The sequence below is a fragment of the Phocoena phocoena genome, chromosome 4, assembly GCF_963924675.1.
Source record: "Phocoena phocoena chromosome 4, mPhoPho1.1, whole genome shotgun sequence".
Classification (NCBI taxonomy): domain Eukaryota; kingdom Metazoa; phylum Chordata; class Mammalia; order Artiodactyla; family Phocoenidae; genus Phocoena; species Phocoena phocoena.
In genome coordinates, this window is record NC_089222.1 from 78,396,544 (window position 1) to 78,415,330 (window position 18,787).

The window sequence follows — 18,787 nt, forward strand, 5'->3', positions numbered from 1 at the left end:
GATTTAAAACTTCTTAAGAATACCATGTTGAAGAAATTTGGGGGAATGCCTTTTTAATATTTTTTCACTGATTGAAACAATTAGTTTTCAATGTTCAGTGCTTTAAAATGAATTCTTTCTATATATTTCTTCTTATTAGTGAATAGTTTCTACAACAAAAACATAAAAGACATTGATACATGAAAGACCTGGTCCAACTTTGCTAATGAGCAGGCATTATTTTTCTGACAAGAGCTTTGATTTTGAGAGTTATAATATGAAAGTGATTTTTTTCCTTTTATTAAAATAAGCTCCTTCTTGCTCTACTGTGACACCTCATGAGGCAGGTAGTTAGATTAAGTAATTGTTGAGATGTTACTGTTTTTAGAGAGCTCTATTTGCAGACCCAAACAACAGGCTTCTTGATCAGGTTTTTGCAAATGAAAAGTCTACTCAGGCCTTTTGTAAATTCATTCAGTATTGCTTACTTCTTGATACTTTTTTGAAAAATGGGCCAAAAAGAGTTTTAAAGATATAAAAATTACAAATAAACATATCCTCCATGGATATGTTTCTCTTAAAGAATGCATTTATAATATTTGTCCACTTTTTAAAAGGAAAACTATAAAAGTGGGGATAAATACCAATTCATTACCCACTCCCCCCCAAAAAAACCCCCTTAAAAACACACAAAATTTTTTTATTGTAAGAGGGGAGAGTTTCATGAATGATTCAGAAAACTTCTAACCACAACTTGTTCTAGCTGGTCTGCTTGTTCCATCCACTTGGTGGCGTGAGTGGCATAAGAAGTTCAAGTGGGGCCTCTGCCTTCATCCAACAGGGCGTGGTTCCCAGCTCTGCCGCACATTAGACTCATCTAGGGAGCGTTCAGAGCTCCTGACGCCCAGGCTGCATCTCATATCAGTTAAACCAGGATCTCTGGGGGGTGAGTCCCAGGCATCAGTATTTTTAAAGCTCTTGAAGTGATTCCAACAGGCAGCCATGACAGAGAACCACTGCTGCGGATACACTTACATTGGTTTGACTGATAATCATTATAGTCTTCTCAGCACTTTTATAATTCAAGTTCAACTTAACCTTATATTTCATCCAAACCACAATGAATTAAAACCCTCCCCTTCGTGTTCTTTATTTACTCGATGGCAATTACATCTTATGTCTGTTGGCTATGACAACCTGCTTTAACTGTGTATTTAAAATACTACCACGCAATATGCCAAATATAAAGATGCATATTTGCATCTTGCCCAACACATTTACTCTTGTGGGCTTTGTCAGATCATTTTGGCACAAAGATTATAGAGCCAGGGTTTCCCCATGGGAAACACCTTTAATTCCCTGAAGTAAGGATTCGGGAAATGATGACAAGACTTTTTCAGTTGCCACATGTATAAAAAGGGATAATGGCTATCACCAAGGAAACAGAGACCTCCCAGCATAGAAATGTGAATTTATCAAAGGTAGTCTCAAAATTTTTAAATACTAGACACTGAAGAAAATAATTTAAAGCGTGATATATAATTAAATTAGAAATGGATACATGAGATGCAACACAATTGAGCTGATTCTCCCACCCATGGACATTTAGGTTGTTTCCAATTTTTCACTATTATAAAATGATGTCACAGCCCTATAAATATTAATATGAAAAAAAGGTTTGCTCTATAGTGTTAATGGGAAAAAAATCAGGTTATAAGATGGCATTTAGAGTTTGCTGTCTTTTTTTGGTGAAAAACATATGCAACTTTGAACAAATGTTTATTAAAGCACTTATTTCAGTGAATTGTTAGTATCTGAAAATGTAGACGTCTATTTCCCTGTCTAGGCTGAGTTCCTGCAGGGTGGAAACTGCTTATTCATATACACTCTACAAGTATTTGTTGAATGAAATAGAATATTTTCCATTTCTAGAATGTGCAAGATAATGATTAAGTTCCGATTTTGTGAGAAAATATGCTCTGCTTTCCTCCGAGCTAAACTTTCAACCAGAGGAGAGAGAGGCAGAGACTTTTAAGGGACTAGGATTTGGGGCAGATATTTTGGGTTTGAAAGGTGGGATTTACATCATTTGGTCTCATTCCTTTTAGTAAAGGCAGAAGAACGGCCATTTACTGATGGAATGGAGTGGAAAATAAATAACTGAACCCTTTGGAATAAAAGACAAAGTTTTATACAAGGTATGTTTAAAAGAATTTTGGAAGAATTGTGAAGGCTCAGTTGACATTGTTGACTCTGGGGTCTCAAAAGTCCCCAGTGGTCACGATACAGATAATTAAAAGATCTTTTGTGCCAAAGTAAAGCCAGAGAAGGGAAAATAGCAAACTGTATGGACACTGGGTGTGGCATCCTCCCAGCCTGCTTTCCTGGCCCCTGCCCACATCGCCCCATCTGAGATGGCACGGGTACCTGGGGGATGTAGAAGAGCCCCAGCAGGTTTGCCACCGCTGTGGAGATGCCTGAGCCAGTTGCTCCCACCACCGCGATAGTAGAGGGGATGTGCTCTGAGCAGTTGCAGAACTCATCAAGGTTCAAAGAATCGATTTTGTTCTGGGCCACAAAACTCAGGGTGGCTTCCAGGGCTTTAGAAACAGTGTTGCAAGTGTCGAATATCCTGTATCCCAGGGTCATGTTGGGAAGAAGGGCTGGGCTGCTGTTTATTTCCTCTATGGCAAATATCATAGCTTGTAGCCAGCGAAATCCTCGGAAATTATACCTGGAAGAAAGAAATGGAAGAAAGCAAGAGGCCTTCTGGTCAACTTCTTTAGAGTACAGACTGGGCAAAGCTGGTCTGAACCTCGTTCCATTACTCTGGTTTCATGACGTTGTGTTTTTTGAGACTCAAAGTCCTCTCTGTAAAATGGGGATAACACCTACTTCAGAGGGTGGCTGTGAGCATGAGATAATTATCCACAGTTCTCAGCATGGTGCCTCACACAGAGTTAGGGACTAATAATAACAAGGATTGTGGTTAGTAATAGAATGAATCATTTGTATCTGCCTTATCCAACAAAGAATTTGAAATAACTGATATGAGGTACTTTAGTAAAAGTAATACAGAGAGAAAAAAAAACAAAAAAGGACCAGGGAAAATATAAATAGATTAGGATTTGAATACATAAGAAGCTAAAAATAACTTCAGATTTGCAGAGTCACAAATTTAAACTGACATTCCTGGAGGTAGAAGAGGAAAGGGAAATGAGTGATATCTTCATAAACAAACAAGCAAACAAATATTATGCATAGGAAGGCTATTCACAAACAGTGGTCACTTCTGGGTGGTAGAATGATGAGTTTTAAAATTGTGTGCTTTTGTCTTTATACTTTCCATTTTAAAAAATAAGCATGCATTGCTTTTCAAAGAACATTATTTTAAATAAAAATCAAGCAAATTAACAAAGAGAAACAGGGTCAGTGACATAGTTTTCACTCTTCCAGGACACAGCACATAGTGAGAGCTTGATAAATGTTCTGAGTCAGTGTATCAGCCCCCAGAGAAGAAAAGCTAACAAGTCTGCAGGTTCTCTCTTTGTATCGTGGGTTTCCTGACTTGAACTCAAAGGCAGGGGGAAAGAAATACAAGCTGTTATACTTCACTGTATCAGTTAGGTTCCTAAATGTCCTGGTCTAACTTTTAATGTGACATTTTCTCTTAGTCATTTTCTTCATGTTTCCTTCATTTATTTATTTTTTTTAAACCTGCAAAGTTATGAAGATCTATTACTGAATTTTTCATTACCTAAAACATCTATGCTGCTAAACTGATTTTCCTATCTTTCTTTAATACAATTTATATATATATATATATATATATATATATATATATATATATATATATATATATAAAATTTCAGAACAAGCTCTTGCTTGATCTCAGGTATGTATGTGGCACCTGCACAACTCTGTCCGGCGAGGGAACAACAAAAAGGATATTTGTCCACATGGGTTACGTGAAGGATATAAACAGCATCAGTGAAATTCTACACTTAGTTTTTCTGTACTCATAAAAAAATGTGAAAATGTTATCTAATTTGTGAGCCCTCATTAGAACATGAGCAGAAATCCAGTTTTGTTGGAATGATTCTAGTTTTCATTTTCATTTTCTAGCTTCCCTTGGAAGACCAAGGGAAAGTGCTGGATCCCTCCTGGAAGTTGCAAATCTCAAGAGAAAGTGCTCTTCTCTCTTACAAGATGGGTCAAGACTTGAGGTGCAGTAATGGTCTCTGATGTCCAGATTAAGGCAGGTGATATACAGCCCTCTGTACTCTGCAGAAGTCAGATACTATTTGAAGGAATTGTACCTAGTGTTAGACGCCATATTCTAAGAGTCATGATAAATTAGGGAACATCAGAGAGAGGGCATCCAGAATGGTGAGGGTCTGAAAATCATGTCATGAAACAATTATTTAGAAAACTATTTGGTCTGGAAAAGAAATGATTCAAGGGGGTATGTTAGCTGTCTTCAAATGGCCGAAGAGAGAGTCCAGTGAGAGAGTTAGGATGGATTCTGTGTTTCTCTATCTATGTAGATGGATTCTGTGTTAGCAGGGGGATTTCAGCTTTCTATAAAAATTCTAATGGGAGTGATTCCAAATGCTACGGGCTGCATTTTGAAGACGCCCAGGTCATGCCAGCCACTGAAGTTTCTTTCAGCTTTAAAATCCTTAAAAGAAATAAGAGTGAGGCAGCCAACACTCAGGTATTATGACCACTGGGGCACTTAAGGTCATTAGGAGATTTTACTACTCAGGTTTGCAAAACCTACAATAAATTTCTTTCTAGCTACTTGGTCTTCCATTAAGTAACACAGCTTCCAGGTGAACAATGATGACTGAGTTACCAAGTGACCAAGCACGGCTCCAACAGGCCATGGATTTCTCTATTCAGTATCTTTGACATTTTATTTTTAGAAAAATTTCTTTTAAAAAAATGAGGAGGGGGGTAATAATAAGCTTCAGCATGGTTACCAATCACCATTTTTGAAAAGAAAGAACCAGCTTTGCAAAAATTATTTTGTGTTTGGTACCGCTTTTCTCCAACCACCAGGAGGAGAAAAGACTCTCCAAGGTGGCTCCTGACCTTACCTGATACATTCCACAGACTCCGGCCTCGACTTTAGATCTTGATCTTTGGCTGCTACTCCAAAATGAATAGGAAAGAGCCCCCCGAGGATAATGTCCCCTTTCTTCTGGGCTCGCTGGTCAGGCCCATAGGCAGAAGTACACCAGGTAAAAGCCAAGAAGATCCAACAGCAGCTATAAAATGCCATAGTTCTGCTTTCTCTCCAGGGGGAGGGACAAGGGTGCTGGTGGTCTGGGGGCCCCTGAGAACTTTCCCCCTTGGTGTGACTTACTCCCTGCGGTGGAGGCACATGTCTACAGAATTAGTAACAGAATGGAACCGTGGTGTTTGAATTTCCACTTCCGCCCTCTCCATTGCAGACTAGTGAGGCGGGTGGTTCTTGAGTCTTCAGAAGCCACATCATGCAGAGACCGCCTGTAGTACTTTCTAAAAACAAAAGAGAAACAAAATGAATTCAACTAAGCCTAAATCCCATGTTGTTATGATGACTGAAACAGAAGTGGCTCAGAATTTCCATTTAGGGAGGCTGAGGGGTAGCAGGTGGGGAGGGCATGGCTTTGAGCCTCATTTTTATAGCACTTCACATAAGATACAGAACATTTCAATTGCCCATATCAGAGAAGGACCATGTTCATTTTAAAGAGGCCATTGATAAGCTGAGGCCTTCACTGATGTTGCCACTGGATTTTAATCCCTTCATTCTTCCGTGTGAATAATGCACAGAATTGGCCTAGTGGTAGCAGTTCCTTGTATTATACTACTAGTAATGCTATTTTATTCAGCATATATGTTTGTATGGAAAATACAGAATGAGTCATAGTTAAGTTTAAATCTGACTCCAAATCAAAGAAAAATGTCAGAGAAGGCCACTTATTTTTATTTATTATTGTACTCTGCGCACCCCCCCACCCCACCGCCCCGCTTTCGGGGCCTCCTCATCCCAGATTTCTGGTTCCACTTATAATATGATACTCCATAAACCTTTGAAGAATAGTTCTTGGAAAGGATGCAGATAAATCAAGGGTTGGATTGTGTTCTACCAAACTCTACATCTGGATCTAGGGAATGGTCCTTCTGCTTCAGCATCATTATCCTAGTAGGAACTCTCTGCTCTTCCCACTCCACACACTATCTCACCCACTCTGTGGGTCAATTACTAATTACCAGTTACATGCCAACGTTGACTAACTGTACAGCCTCTCCTGAGGTTCAGGCCCAAGCACTGAACTGTCGACCGGACGTCGCCACCTGGACGTCCCACAGGTGCTTCCAACTTGACAGACTCTAAACTCACCTTCCTCCCAACCTTGTTCCTCCTTCACTGTCTTCTTCCTCAGCAAACGACATGCCATCCACAAAGACACAAAATAAGGAATCCTCCTTACCTCCTCCCTCTTCTCATCATCATCCTTCATATGCAAACAACCACCACGTCCTGTAGACTCTACTTCCTAAATTTCTTTGGAATCCATCCACACCTTCCCATTTCCAAGGCCATCTTAAGTACCCAGGCATTTCTTACTTGGGTTTATGCAAATATTTCCTGACTGGTCTTCCTGCCTTCAGTCTTGTCCCTTTGCAACCCACCTCTGCAAGTCTTTGGATGCCATGGAACAAGTGGTTTGAAGCACAGGCTCTGGAGTTAAACCTGGCTTTGAATCACAGTTCCACTATTTCCTAACATATGACTTTGGGAAAGTCACTTAACCTCTGATCTCAATAAAATAATGCATGGAGAGCCATTAGCACAGTGTAACTAGTAAACTCACAGGAAATGCCAGCTGTAATGAATACCTTTCCAGCCTCACTCTTGCTAGTCTTCCCTTTGAACTCCATACTGCATGCACACTGAATTTCCTTTAGATCCTCAAGTTAGGCCTTTTAAAAAATTCTCAGACCTCACACATGCTGTTCCACCTCCTTGGTCCCTCTGGAAAACATCTACTTGTCTTTTAGCTTTCAGACGTCCATACCTGTTGGAGCATGGCTTGGTCAACTGTGGGGTCGTTGTGTGAATGGAGAAAAGAACTCCTATGGGCCAGATACAACCTTGATGTCCAGCTTGGGGAGTGGAGCACAGGTTGGATTTCTACCCACACTAACCCCTCAGTTGTGCAGTGAGCAACTTTGAGGACTCCTTAAGGAGGCCTGCCCTGGACTCTCAGATTAGGTAGGTCCACCTGTTATAGTCTTTTATATCTTGGATTTTGGAGTTCCTCTCTTGGAAGATTGATCATACTTTGTTATAATTAGATGCATAAATGTCTGATTCCAGACCCCAAGCTCTTAACCATTGTCATATGCTGCCCCTGCCCCTTAGGAAGGGGGCTCTTTCTCCTACAGCGTTACAAGTAGAGGGTGCTGGGCCCCAAATGGAAGGAGCACCCCAGCAGACACTCAACAGTCACAGAACTGTCTGAAATAACATCTGAACATCCATGACCATCCTAGTTCTCTGACTCCAGTCCTGCTCTTAGATTTTTGGCTTCATTTCTTAACCTTGGTCATATATTCATTCATTCGTTTAATAAGTACATGTGCTAAGGACTGGAAATATAAAGGTACCACACACATCACGTTCCCTGCCCTCAGGAGCTCCCCAGCCAGTGGGCAGAAGTTACCTCAACATTCAGAAGTGAAAAATATATATATAGTAACTTTGTTTCCAATGACTAAATTCAACTTTGCTCCCCAGTACTTAGCACAAGGTCTGAAATAGTAACTGTTGAATAAATGCTGGTTGAATGCATGCACAAGAAAAGAAAATACTTTGGGAGGAGACAGAAACTAGCATTTATTGAACCAAGCAGAGTGTCAGGTCCTTTAAACATCCAATGTATTTTAAATTTCACAGTGGTAAAGAGGGCCATACAAACTCCACTTTTGAGATGGGGGACTGGATTACTCAAGTGAGAAATTCTGGCACTTGAATTAAGAAGGCCTCAAGAACTCAGAATATTAAGGAGTCCTGTGTGGTGTACTGAATTAGGAAAGGGAACATTATAACTGGCTAGGGGAAGTCACTGAGACCTGTTAGATTTTTCCTGTGAAAGATTAACTACTTGGAGAAGTTTATTAACTTCATTAGTCCATTCAAGAGAAAATTCATGGCAAGAAGTAATAGATGAAGGAGAGATTTCAGGTCAATTTGTAGCAATTAACTCCTCGAGTCTAATGTAGTCTCCAAACCACCCTTTTTAGTCCAATTACCAGGGTCTAATTTGCTTTCAAAGATGAGAATCATTCTAGATCCTCCCTGCCCCTTTCCTCCCATCTCCGATTACGTTGTCTTGTTAATTCTACCATCTCTCTCCACTCTGCCTTCCCTCTTCCATTCTTGTTGCCACTGCCTTTGCCAGACTCCCATCACCCCCCACCAACTTCCTTATCGCAAAAGCTTTCTTTTCTTTCTGCCTCACTCCTCCTACCCACTAGATATCGACAATCACAGCAGTACCAAGCATGACCCTAGCACAATGGATTAATTATTGGGTTCATCATTGTGACTTCAGTTTGCAACAATTAGAATACAAAAGTTCTTGAATAATCACTAACATTTCAGTTTTAGGATCTATGGTAGAGATTTTAAATTGTATCCCTTGTACCATACTCCTTTTATGGCACAGTAAAATAGTCTTTAGCTGGACAAGGTTGTCCAGAATAAAGACTACTTTCTCCAACTTCTTTTATAATTATATGTGGTTATATGACTATGTTTTGGCTGGTAGGATGTAAGCTGAAGTGCCCTGAGGCAGCTTCTAGGAAACTTTGCTTGAGAGACAGTTGGCATTTGTTCTTTCATCTGCCTTCCTCCATTCTGCTGCATGGAGGTGGGTGTGACAGCTGGAGCCCATATTGAACCATAAGCCTATCCCAGGGAATGATGGTGCCATGAGCTGAGGATTTCATGGAGCAGAATCTCTATATCAGACTGTTCCTGGACTTTGACATGACAGAGAAAAAAATCTTCTAGCTTGTTTAAGCCACTGTTATATTTTTCTCACTGCAGATATATTAACAGTATCTATCCAAGAGTCACAAATAAACTCATTCGTTCTCTTTATTGTAAGTTCATTTCATTTAAATCATATATAATCATGTTTACCCTCCTGCAAAAAGTATCGCAAATACAAGCTGAAGCTAGTATTTGTTCTTTATCTCAATGGCAGATATGTTTGGAGGAAGAAATGACCCGTGGAACAGCTGGTTTTACATTTAGAACGTCCTTGAAATCACGAGGAGTGTTTCAGTACTGACAGGTGATTGATTGATCATTGAGCGCCTCGTCCAAGAGACTTGGCATGGGAGGTCAGAGCAGACTGGTCTATGGTTCCACAGGTTCATGAACTTCTAAATGCATGTGACTATTTATTCACTCAAGAAACATTGATTGAGCTCCTCTGTTTGCTAGACACTAGGGAGTACAAGGTACTGAGGAAAGAAAGTTGAGACAGTTGCCTTCAATGTGCTCATGGTTTAAAAGGAGACAGGAAGATGTATTATAATTACACTGATACAAAACCTAGAGAGAGGCATGAACTAAGCATTGAGAAAGTACAAAGGGAGGAGTGACCTTCTTTCTGGTGACTGCCAGGACACTGAATTAACTCAAGGTGGGGACTGGAAGCTTCATGAGGGTAGGGCCCGTCTCTTTTTCTCACTGTAGCCTGGTACCAAGCACAGTGCCTAGAGCTTAGTAGATTCTCCACAGATATTTGCTGAATGAATGAATAAATCATAACAAGTAAAAACCAGGGGCTGGTTGGGCAATTCTAGGACAGAACAGGGAAGGGGTCACCCCACAAGACTGAAGGGTCCCAAGGGCAGGGGCCTTATCATGATCGCAGTTGCATCCCCAGTATGGAACAAGGAACCTGGTACTGGATGGATGCTCAAAAAAATCTGTTGACCTTGCATTTGTCCAAAAAGCTGGATGGCTCATCCAAGTTCCAGAATTAAGGACAAATTAACACAGGATAGCAAGGCAAGGTTAGGGTCAACACAGCAACACTTCAATGCTCATCAAAGTAAAAACCCTGGCTTTTGCCCCTTGGCTTTAACATTTCTGGAAATTGCGTAATTCTAGAGCAGAATGATTTTGCCCACATTTCAGCTAGAGAAAAGAGAGGCATAGATCTTCTGAACATAAAACCACTCTTGTAAATTAGAAGCACAACAAGCTCAGAAGCTACAATTTCTCAATTCCTAGGCTGCAGAAATAAACATTCTAGGTTGCCTAGAAATAAGGTGGCAACCAAAATTGATTTCCAGTAGAGATCATTTATCATTTATCTTCGTAGGGTGAGTACACTGATTTGTCTCCGGTTTACTGTACTGTGATCTTTGCCCTCTTTTGTCACTCTGATCATAAAGAATACTAACAGTAAGGCGTGAAGCCACCACTGCAGAAAAGTGAAACGTGTATGTTTTAATGAGGGTGAACAGGGAAAAACCTGAGGAAGTTCAACCAATAATCACGAAACCCCGCGTAGCTGGCTCTGGTTACAGCTTTCTTTACCTCTTGCTGAGGACACATCCACAACGTGGGTTATTCTATGCACCTGGTACACATTTGCCAAAGAATTAGGGACATCTCATCTGTCATCACAAACGTGACCGTCCTCAGTTCTGTGTCAGACTCCATGCTTTCTATATTAAAGCAAGGGGCATCTTGTTTCACAATGAGGGCCCTCTTTCAGCACTGGGGGAACACAAACTACCAGGTCACACTCGGCTGCCTCCCTCCAGCCCTGCTTGCTGCCCGCCCGCCAGCTGCACAGGGTCTTACCCTCCATCTCCCCGACGACAGGTGTGACTTTTGGAGAGTCCATGCCTCATTTAGCTCTGGTAATGGCTTAACTGAGTCGGAAAAATGCAAGGACAGGAGCGTGATAAAAACCAGCTGAGTTGGGTCCCCGTTAGTCATTGGAAAAAGCTATCAGGGGAGGGAGGTGAAAAGATGAACGAGAATGGGGAGGAGCAGCACGGGGGGTGCCGAGCAAAGTGGGGCAAAGAGCGGAGACTAAGCAAATAAAGAAGACAAATAGGAGAGGAAACGAACATTCATTAATGTTGTACTATGAGCTCCTTGACGCAGGGCCTGGTCTGTCCCTTTCATGGCCTGGGGACCTGGAGGGGCTCCGTAAAGGACTGAATATGTGTGGAGTGCCCATGGCGTGATACACTGTCTTAGAAGTTTATGAAACTATTGCAAGAAGAAAGAAAGTGACAGAAGAAAAAAGAAATAGAATGGGTGTTGAGGGGGGTGAACAATTAAGGTTAAAAAATGACAAGAAATGCTCATTTCTCCGGTCCAGAATCTGGTGAGTTGAAAGTAAGTGGACACTGGCTTTGGGCATTAACATTACTAATGCAGGGTGGTCCAGGACTGAGTGAGTTTCTTGGGACATGGGACACGAGTTACGAAATTCCTTGGCCTGAAACATTTGCCTTAAGTAAGCTCTGCTGATGGATATGTGGATACCCACAGACTTAATGAAACGGTTCAGGTGAAAAGCAAAGACATGCAAGTCATGTTTTTATAAAGAAAAATGCCAGAGCTTCAAGTCCTACGTGAAAGTAATGTTTCTGTGGGATAACATCCTCAGTATTGCCTTTCAAAATCGCAAGGAGCCCTGACTACCCAGGCTGGCGTTTTTCAGCCTGGTGTCCCAAGACGTGCCACAGCAAGGTATTCTCGTGTAAGACAAGTTTGGGAATTGATGTGTACTCTGTGCCAAAGGGCACATTCACCTCCTAAAGGCTCTTGTAAGACCTGCAGTAAAGAAAACTGCTTAACTTTAACCCACTCATTCCCAAATTTATTTCGGCCTGGGACACTTTTCTCCCTTCAGGACGCTTGCTACAATGCTGTGAAATACAGGCTTGGGAAGTGCTCACCTAGTGGAAAGCATAAAACCCTTCACCCGAGCCTCTCCCAGTCTCTCTGGATGCATTTTTGAATGGAGAGGTATGTCTGCCTCTCACTGGACCTAATATTTTTTGTAACCCCAGCTATGAAATTCCAAAGGGTAGTACCAGAAAGAAGGAAGGACTGAGGTGGGTTAGGTGAATGCGGATGTATTCTGCCGTCATTCTCTGGTCTCAGGCATATATGCCCTCTCTCTTCTCCTGAGGGAGTTTCTGCTATACTCAATAAGTTTGCACACTGAGCCCTTCTCTCTCCTACTTGTAGCTCTTCTGGCCTTGCATTGTGTCCCCCTACAAGGACCATTGGAACATGCAGTGGAGTGCTGGCAAACCAGCTCTCTGAAGGCAAAAAGAAAAAACAAAAACAAACAAACCCCCAAATGCCCTGACTTGTAGTGTCTGCTGAATATTCCCACCATGGCTAATTTCAAGCTACCAATGGTTTAACAGCCAACTTGCAAAAAATCCTTGATATTTAACCATTGCTTCTTGTGAACTGGTAGAACCTATTGCAGCATACCACTGGGACACATCTCTAAGTAAGTAGAATCCTGGTCTTTGGAAAAACTGCCCAAATTACTTTATAGGCATTGTGAATCTTTTATCTCCTCCTGTTTCCACCTCTGCTCCAACTGTTAGGAAGCTGCAAGCCAAATTTGTGGCCCAGCTCTAGCTAAGATAGAAACCAAAAGTGTGCATTTTTGTGTTCTAATATTACTTATAGTATTACTTTTTTATTTCTTACTGCTCTTATTTCACTCCAATTTCCTCACCATGTTAAATCTTTCATTTTTATAAACAGTGATAGGGATATAAACACACACACAAACAAACAAATGCCTAAATCTAGAGTTTTGCTGCAGGCAATTGTGTCCCCAGGTGAAACTCCCTGTGTAATTAGGAGGAAGGGGCCTGGGGAAGTCATTTTTGCCTCATTAACTGAGTGGGTGGATTTAAACAGACCATTTGGGACACCAGGTCATTAGTTTAAAATACAGAATTTTAGAGGTAAAAGGGACCTGGGAAGTTTATCTGGTTCACACTGAAGGCTTCTGACACACTGATGTTTGGACTGTGGTGGCCAATTTTATCATAGTAGGAATTGGAGCTCAGAACTCATTGAAAAAACTGTGTGAGGTTTGGTGATGAAAAGGAAGTCATTTTCTTTTTTCTTTTTTTTCTGATTTGTCAGAGCACCCTAGTGTGTTTTAGTATTATTTTAGGTCTTCAGAAGATTAAACTTACTTTCCATTATAGCCTAAAATCTATTTTGGGAATTCTCGTAGTTTTAATGGACCTCAGGTGCACAAAATTGGATTAATCATAATCCTTGGTTGGTGACATATCTTTATCATTGGCCCATGCCTGGTCCTTTTTAATTTCTTTATTATTATTATTAAAATTTTTTCTGTTCTTATATCTTTCCCATTTTTTCATCAGAGTTTTGGTCCTTTTCCCCTCAAATTTTAAGACTTCTTTATATATTATGGATTAGCCCTTTATCTGTGATACATGCTGTAAACGTTTTCTTCTAATTTGGCAGCTCTTCTTTGACTTTACCTTACTATGCAATTTTTAAAAACATTATTATGTAGTCAAATTTATGAATTATTTCTTTTATTGCCACTGGATTTTGAGTCAGTGTTAGAAAGCTTTTCCTTACACTGAGTTTATAGAGGAACTCACCATACTTTCTAGCTTATTAAATTATTTTCTATCTTTTTTTTTTTTACATTTAGTTTCCTAATCAGTGTGGAGTTTACTTTTGTGTATGGTGTGAGGTATGGATCTAATTTTATCTTTTTTCCCAGTGGCTGCCTCGTTGTGCCAGCAACGTTTATTAAAAAGCCCATCTTTGCTTCCATGATTTAAGATGCCACGTTTATTATTTCCATATTTACCCAGATCTAGTTCAGGTCTTTCTATTCTATTCTACTGGTGTGTACATCTATTCTTGTGGCAGTAGCACCCTGTTTTCATTATGGGAACTTATAGTATGGTTTAATACCTGGTGGACTAGTCCACCTTTGTAGCTTTCATTTCTTAGTGTGTTCCTGGCTATTCCTGCAGGTTTCTTTTTCCTTATGAACTTGAGCATGAACTTGTCTAGGTCCCTAGATATTTTTATTGGAATTGTGTTACATCTTTATGATGAGGAATCTTCCTAAGAACAGAAATTCCTTTCCTTTTGTTCAAGTCTAACTTTGTGTCTTTCGAGAGTGTTTCATCTTTTAGGTTTTGCACATTTTTGTCAAGTTTATTCCTAAGTATTTAATCACCTTTGTTATTATTATAAATGGGGCTTTCTTACCATTATCTCCTCTAGCTGGTCATTGTTTGTGTCTATGAAAGCTATTGAGTTTTGTATGTTAATTATATATCCTGATACCTTACTGAGTTCTTTTACCATTTAAATTAGCTTTATTGTTCATTGATTCTCTAGTATTTTCTAGGAATATTATTTCTTTTTTAATTGAGATATAATTGACATATAATATTATATTAGTTTCAGGTTTACAACATAATGATTCGACATTTGTATATATTGTGAAATGATCACACAATAAGTTTAGTTAACACCGTACATAGTCACAAGCTTTTTTTTCTTGGGATGAAACTTTTAAGATCTACGTTCTTAGCAACTTTCAAATATACAATACAGTATTATTAACTATAGTCACCATGATGTACATTACATCCCCATGACTTATTTATTTTATAACTAGAAGATTGTACCTTTTGACCAACTTCGCCCACTTTTATTTCTCTATTTCTAAGTTATTATTATTTTTTGCGGTACGTGAGCCTCTCACTGCTGTGGCCTCTCCCGTTGCGGAGCACAGGCTCAGCGGCCATGGCTCACGGGCCCAGCCGCTCCGCGGCATGTGGGATCCTCCCGGACCGGGGCACGAACCGTGTCCCCTGCATCGGCAGGCGGACTCTCAACCACTGCGCCACCAGGGAAGCCCTATGAACATTCTTGAACATGTCTTTTGGTGAAATATGTTGAGTACATACCTCGAAGTGCAAATGCTGGTCGTAGAATTTGTGTATGTTTAGCTCCAGTAGATACTGCCAAAGAGTTTTTTACATGGTTGTAACTAGTTTATCTTCCCATCAGCAGTATATAAGAATTTCCATTAATCCATCCTTGCCCACCCTTGGTATTACCAGTCTTTTTGATTGTAGTCATCTCTTGCTTTCCTTTTATATAGATATATTGTATCTACCTGTATTCCTAAAAAGTATTTTTAAAAATTTTAGTTGTTTTAAACTTTATACAAGTGTATCATGCTGTAATCTTTCGAGACTATTTTTCACTTGATATTATATTAATAAGATTTGCCTATGTTACTCTGTTTTACTATAGTTCATCATTTGATTGCTGTATAATAGTCCACTGTGTGAGTATATCACACTTTATGCATGCACTTTTCCACCGATGGGCATTTGGCCTGTTTCAATGACATGGCAATTCTTTCCTTCAAGTTTGCTCTAGGACTGTTCGGGAATAATGCAAGAGCTCTATGAACTTCTAAAGGCACTTAAAATGGATAACTGCTGGGCTTCCCTGGTGGCGCAGTGGTTGAGCGTCCGCCTGCCGATGCAGTAGACACGGGTTCGTGCCCCGGTCCGGGAAGATCCCACATGCCGCAGAGCGGCTGGGCCCGTGAGCCATGGCCACTGAGCCTGCGTGTCCAGAGCCTGTGCTCCGCAACGGGAGAGGCCCTAACAGTGAGAGGCCCGCATACTGCAAAAAAAAAAAAAAAAAAAAAAGGATAACTGCTATTAGCTTCTTGCACATTTGCAAGGTCAAAATGACATGCCCCAGTGTTTTAATCATGCTGTTTTAAAGAACATTGTTTTCCTCAAAGTTAGTGAAAATCACATATATTGGGTTGGCCAAAAAGTTCTTTCAGGTTTCTCCATAACATCTTACGGAAAAACCTGAATGCACTTTTTGGCCAACCCAATATTTTAAAAATTAGGGCCATTTCCTCTTGCTTACTTTACCACTGCAATGAAAGACCAGAGTCAGAAAACTCTCATTCATTTAAAGGTAGAATAGAGTGGTCTTCATTTTTTTCCAGGCTTAACAACCCAAATTTCTTTCAAATGTTTCTGCTTAGGGCTATTTCATATTTTCTAGAGGTACATGCTAATATCCCATAGACTTTCTCTAACTCCTTTATGTCATTTTTTAGAGTATGCTAACAAAAACTGGTACCATGTTTGAGACTGACCTAAGGTGGGGGGCATCATGTCCCAGCCCTTCCGTGACTGTGTCTTGTTGCCTTTTGCCCGTAACTCCGTAATTTGGCTGACTCACAGCCACATTCTGGTCATTTAGGTCCTCTTCATTTTTCTAATATACATTTGCTTGAACAGTCCTATCTGAACTTATATTTGTATTTTTTAAATCCCCTAATATATCACAGTGCAATTGTTGAATTTGCATTTTATTACTGAAGAACTATAGCCCCCTGTTAAATTCATTTTGGATTTTGTTCCCATTTTTGAAGGACCATGTCTCCCTGTCAGAAAATGTCAGTGAAAAATTTAAGGATTTATCAACTGGCCTCTCCAGCTTAGCACAGGAGAATCGTGAGCCATCATTTAAAAAATAAATCCTGCAATATGCCCCCTTCCATTGCCCCTATGAGAAGATGCTCCATTGCTAATGACGTCTGCAGCTGTTCTGGAGGAAGCCTGTCTCAAAGTAATAAGCCTTTTCCCCAAATAAATCCCATGGATGTTTCTATAAGCCTGACTTTGAAGCTGGATTATCCAACACACCCTCACACATGGTGGAAACCCAACCAATTGATTTTCTGTAATGTGGTACCCCTCAGATAGAAATGTGACGGTATAAAGAGCCTCATATCTGTCAGGCTGGGAACAGGGCAAAGTGAGGTCCCTGGATCAGCAGCAGTACCTGGGAACTTGTTAGAAATGCGAGTTCTTGGTCCTACCCCAACCTACTGAATTAGAAATTCTGGGGGTGGGACCAAGTAACCTATGTTTTAACAAGCCCTCTGGATGAATCTAACGTACACTCAATTTTGAGAAACACTGCACTAGCTCGGGTTAGTAGTCTGGTCTTGGCCCTGAAAAATCTGTTTCCTAAAAATGATCTTCAAAATAAACGTGTTTTTTTTTTTCCCTAATACTATGACTCTCCCTCCCCCACACCCTTGAGCATAACCTAGCAAAACAGAAATGCCCAGGAACACAACAGTTTCCTGTCAATGTCAAGTCATTCTTCAGATTCCTTGAAATTTTTCTCATGCAATAATTGCTAACATTTTATGACACTAGATTTCCAGGAAACACAGTTCAGAAATCATTGCTCCATTGCTAGGGTAACTTTCTGAATCTATAATCAGTATGCATGTTCTGTGAACTACAGAAAATGCCCATTTACCATAGACCAGCCACTTCTTGCCTTTTCTCCCAGAGAAATGGAGGGTATTTACCTATCTGGTTACCATTCTCTTCTTTCCCTGGCAGAATCTTGGGACCTCTACTTTTAAACTTAAATCTTTCATCATTAACCATTTTCAGATTTGCAAAATTTGAGGGAATATTCCTCACAGCCAGTGCATTAGCCCCAGAAGCCCGGGAATGTCTGGGACCCTGTTTACATGGGGCCATTAGAAGTCACCTTCACGAATCCCCTCTGTTCAGCACCACCAGTCTCTTCTGCTCTTTGGGAGTCCTTCCAAGGGCTCAGAAAGGCCTCTTCCTCAGGAGCTGGAACAGTCCTGAATACTCTGCAATCCCTGGCCATCCAGTGCATTCTTAGTGCCTCTCTGCCTGCCCCTGAGCCAGTGAGGGGCTCCTGCAGAGCTGGCCGGGGTAAGAAGCAGCCACCAGAGGCCTTAAAAGAGCTTTCCCCATCTCAGGTCCCCATTCGTTTCTTGAAATAAAATCCTATTCTCTTATTTTTGCTTTCTTCTCTCTTCTCTCCCTCTTTTCTTTCCTTTGTCTTCTGGAAGTTTCTAAACTTTAAAAAAAAAGTCTTCTTCCAATCTTTCTGATGAAAAATAAGGCTCTTTTAAAAGTTACATGTAAGGATACACTATTCCTTTCTTATTCAGCTGTGCCCATGTATGGATTACATTTGACCAGGGGTCAGCAAACCAAGCCAGTGGGCCGAATCTGGTCCACCTGTTTCTGTAGATAGTTTTACTGAAATACAGGCATGCCTATTCATTTGCATATTATCTATGGTTGCTTTCGGGCTAGAAGGGCAGATTTGAGTAGTGATGACAGAGACTGTTTGGCCCAAAAATGTTAACTGTTTGGTCCTTTACAGAGAAAGTCTGTTGACCCCTGCATTAAACTGAACACAGAGAAAACTCTACTTTTGCCATGACTGTATACTGACAGCTTTGGAAATAGTTACGTGCCGGTGAGAGCACTGGTTTCTGCAGGTAAGAAGGAGCTGACTCCACTAGCTTTCTCAGAGGAGTGAGTCCAACAGTCTGTTTTGTGGCCAAACAGGTCACTTCTTCCCCTTGGTTGCCATCTGATTCAGAAGGCACCAGGAGTGGTGTCTGTTTACCATTCATTCACATGAACAGAATAGAGTGGGTTGTGCGGTGAGACTCTCCCGCCAGTGAAAAAACTTTAGCTAAGAATGGGAAGTCCAAGCTGAATCACCAGCAGCAGCGCTTTCTGCCCCTTCAACACTGGCAAATGAGTCAGTTCTCTGGCAGCCAGTGACCTTCCTGCGAAGACGACTCTGAGGGAGGGTATGATTGAAGTGGTGTGG

At 40.7% G+C, this 18,787-nt stretch overlaps 1 protein-coding gene across 2 annotated transcripts in view; it reads right to left on the reverse strand.

The window, feature by feature from the left end:
• The window catches only part of CASR (calcium sensing receptor), an 80,548-nt gene that overhangs the window by 24,496 nt on the left and 37,265 nt on the right, over positions 1–18,787 (reverse strand). The window contains exons 2-3 of one of the 2 annotated variants that reach the window (XM_065875938.1): positions 5,082–5,505; positions 2,407–2,713 (exon numbers count right to left, since the gene is read on the reverse strand). In XM_065875938.1, coding sequence (XP_065732010.1) covers positions 2,407–2,713; positions 5,082–5,266 — 492 coding nt within the window. In that variant the 5' untranslated portion in view covers positions 5,267–5,505. Of the gene's footprint in view, positions 1–2,406; positions 2,714–5,081; positions 5,506–18,787 lie in introns of those variants that run through there. The other variant, XM_065875937.1, reaches the window with a different exon arrangement.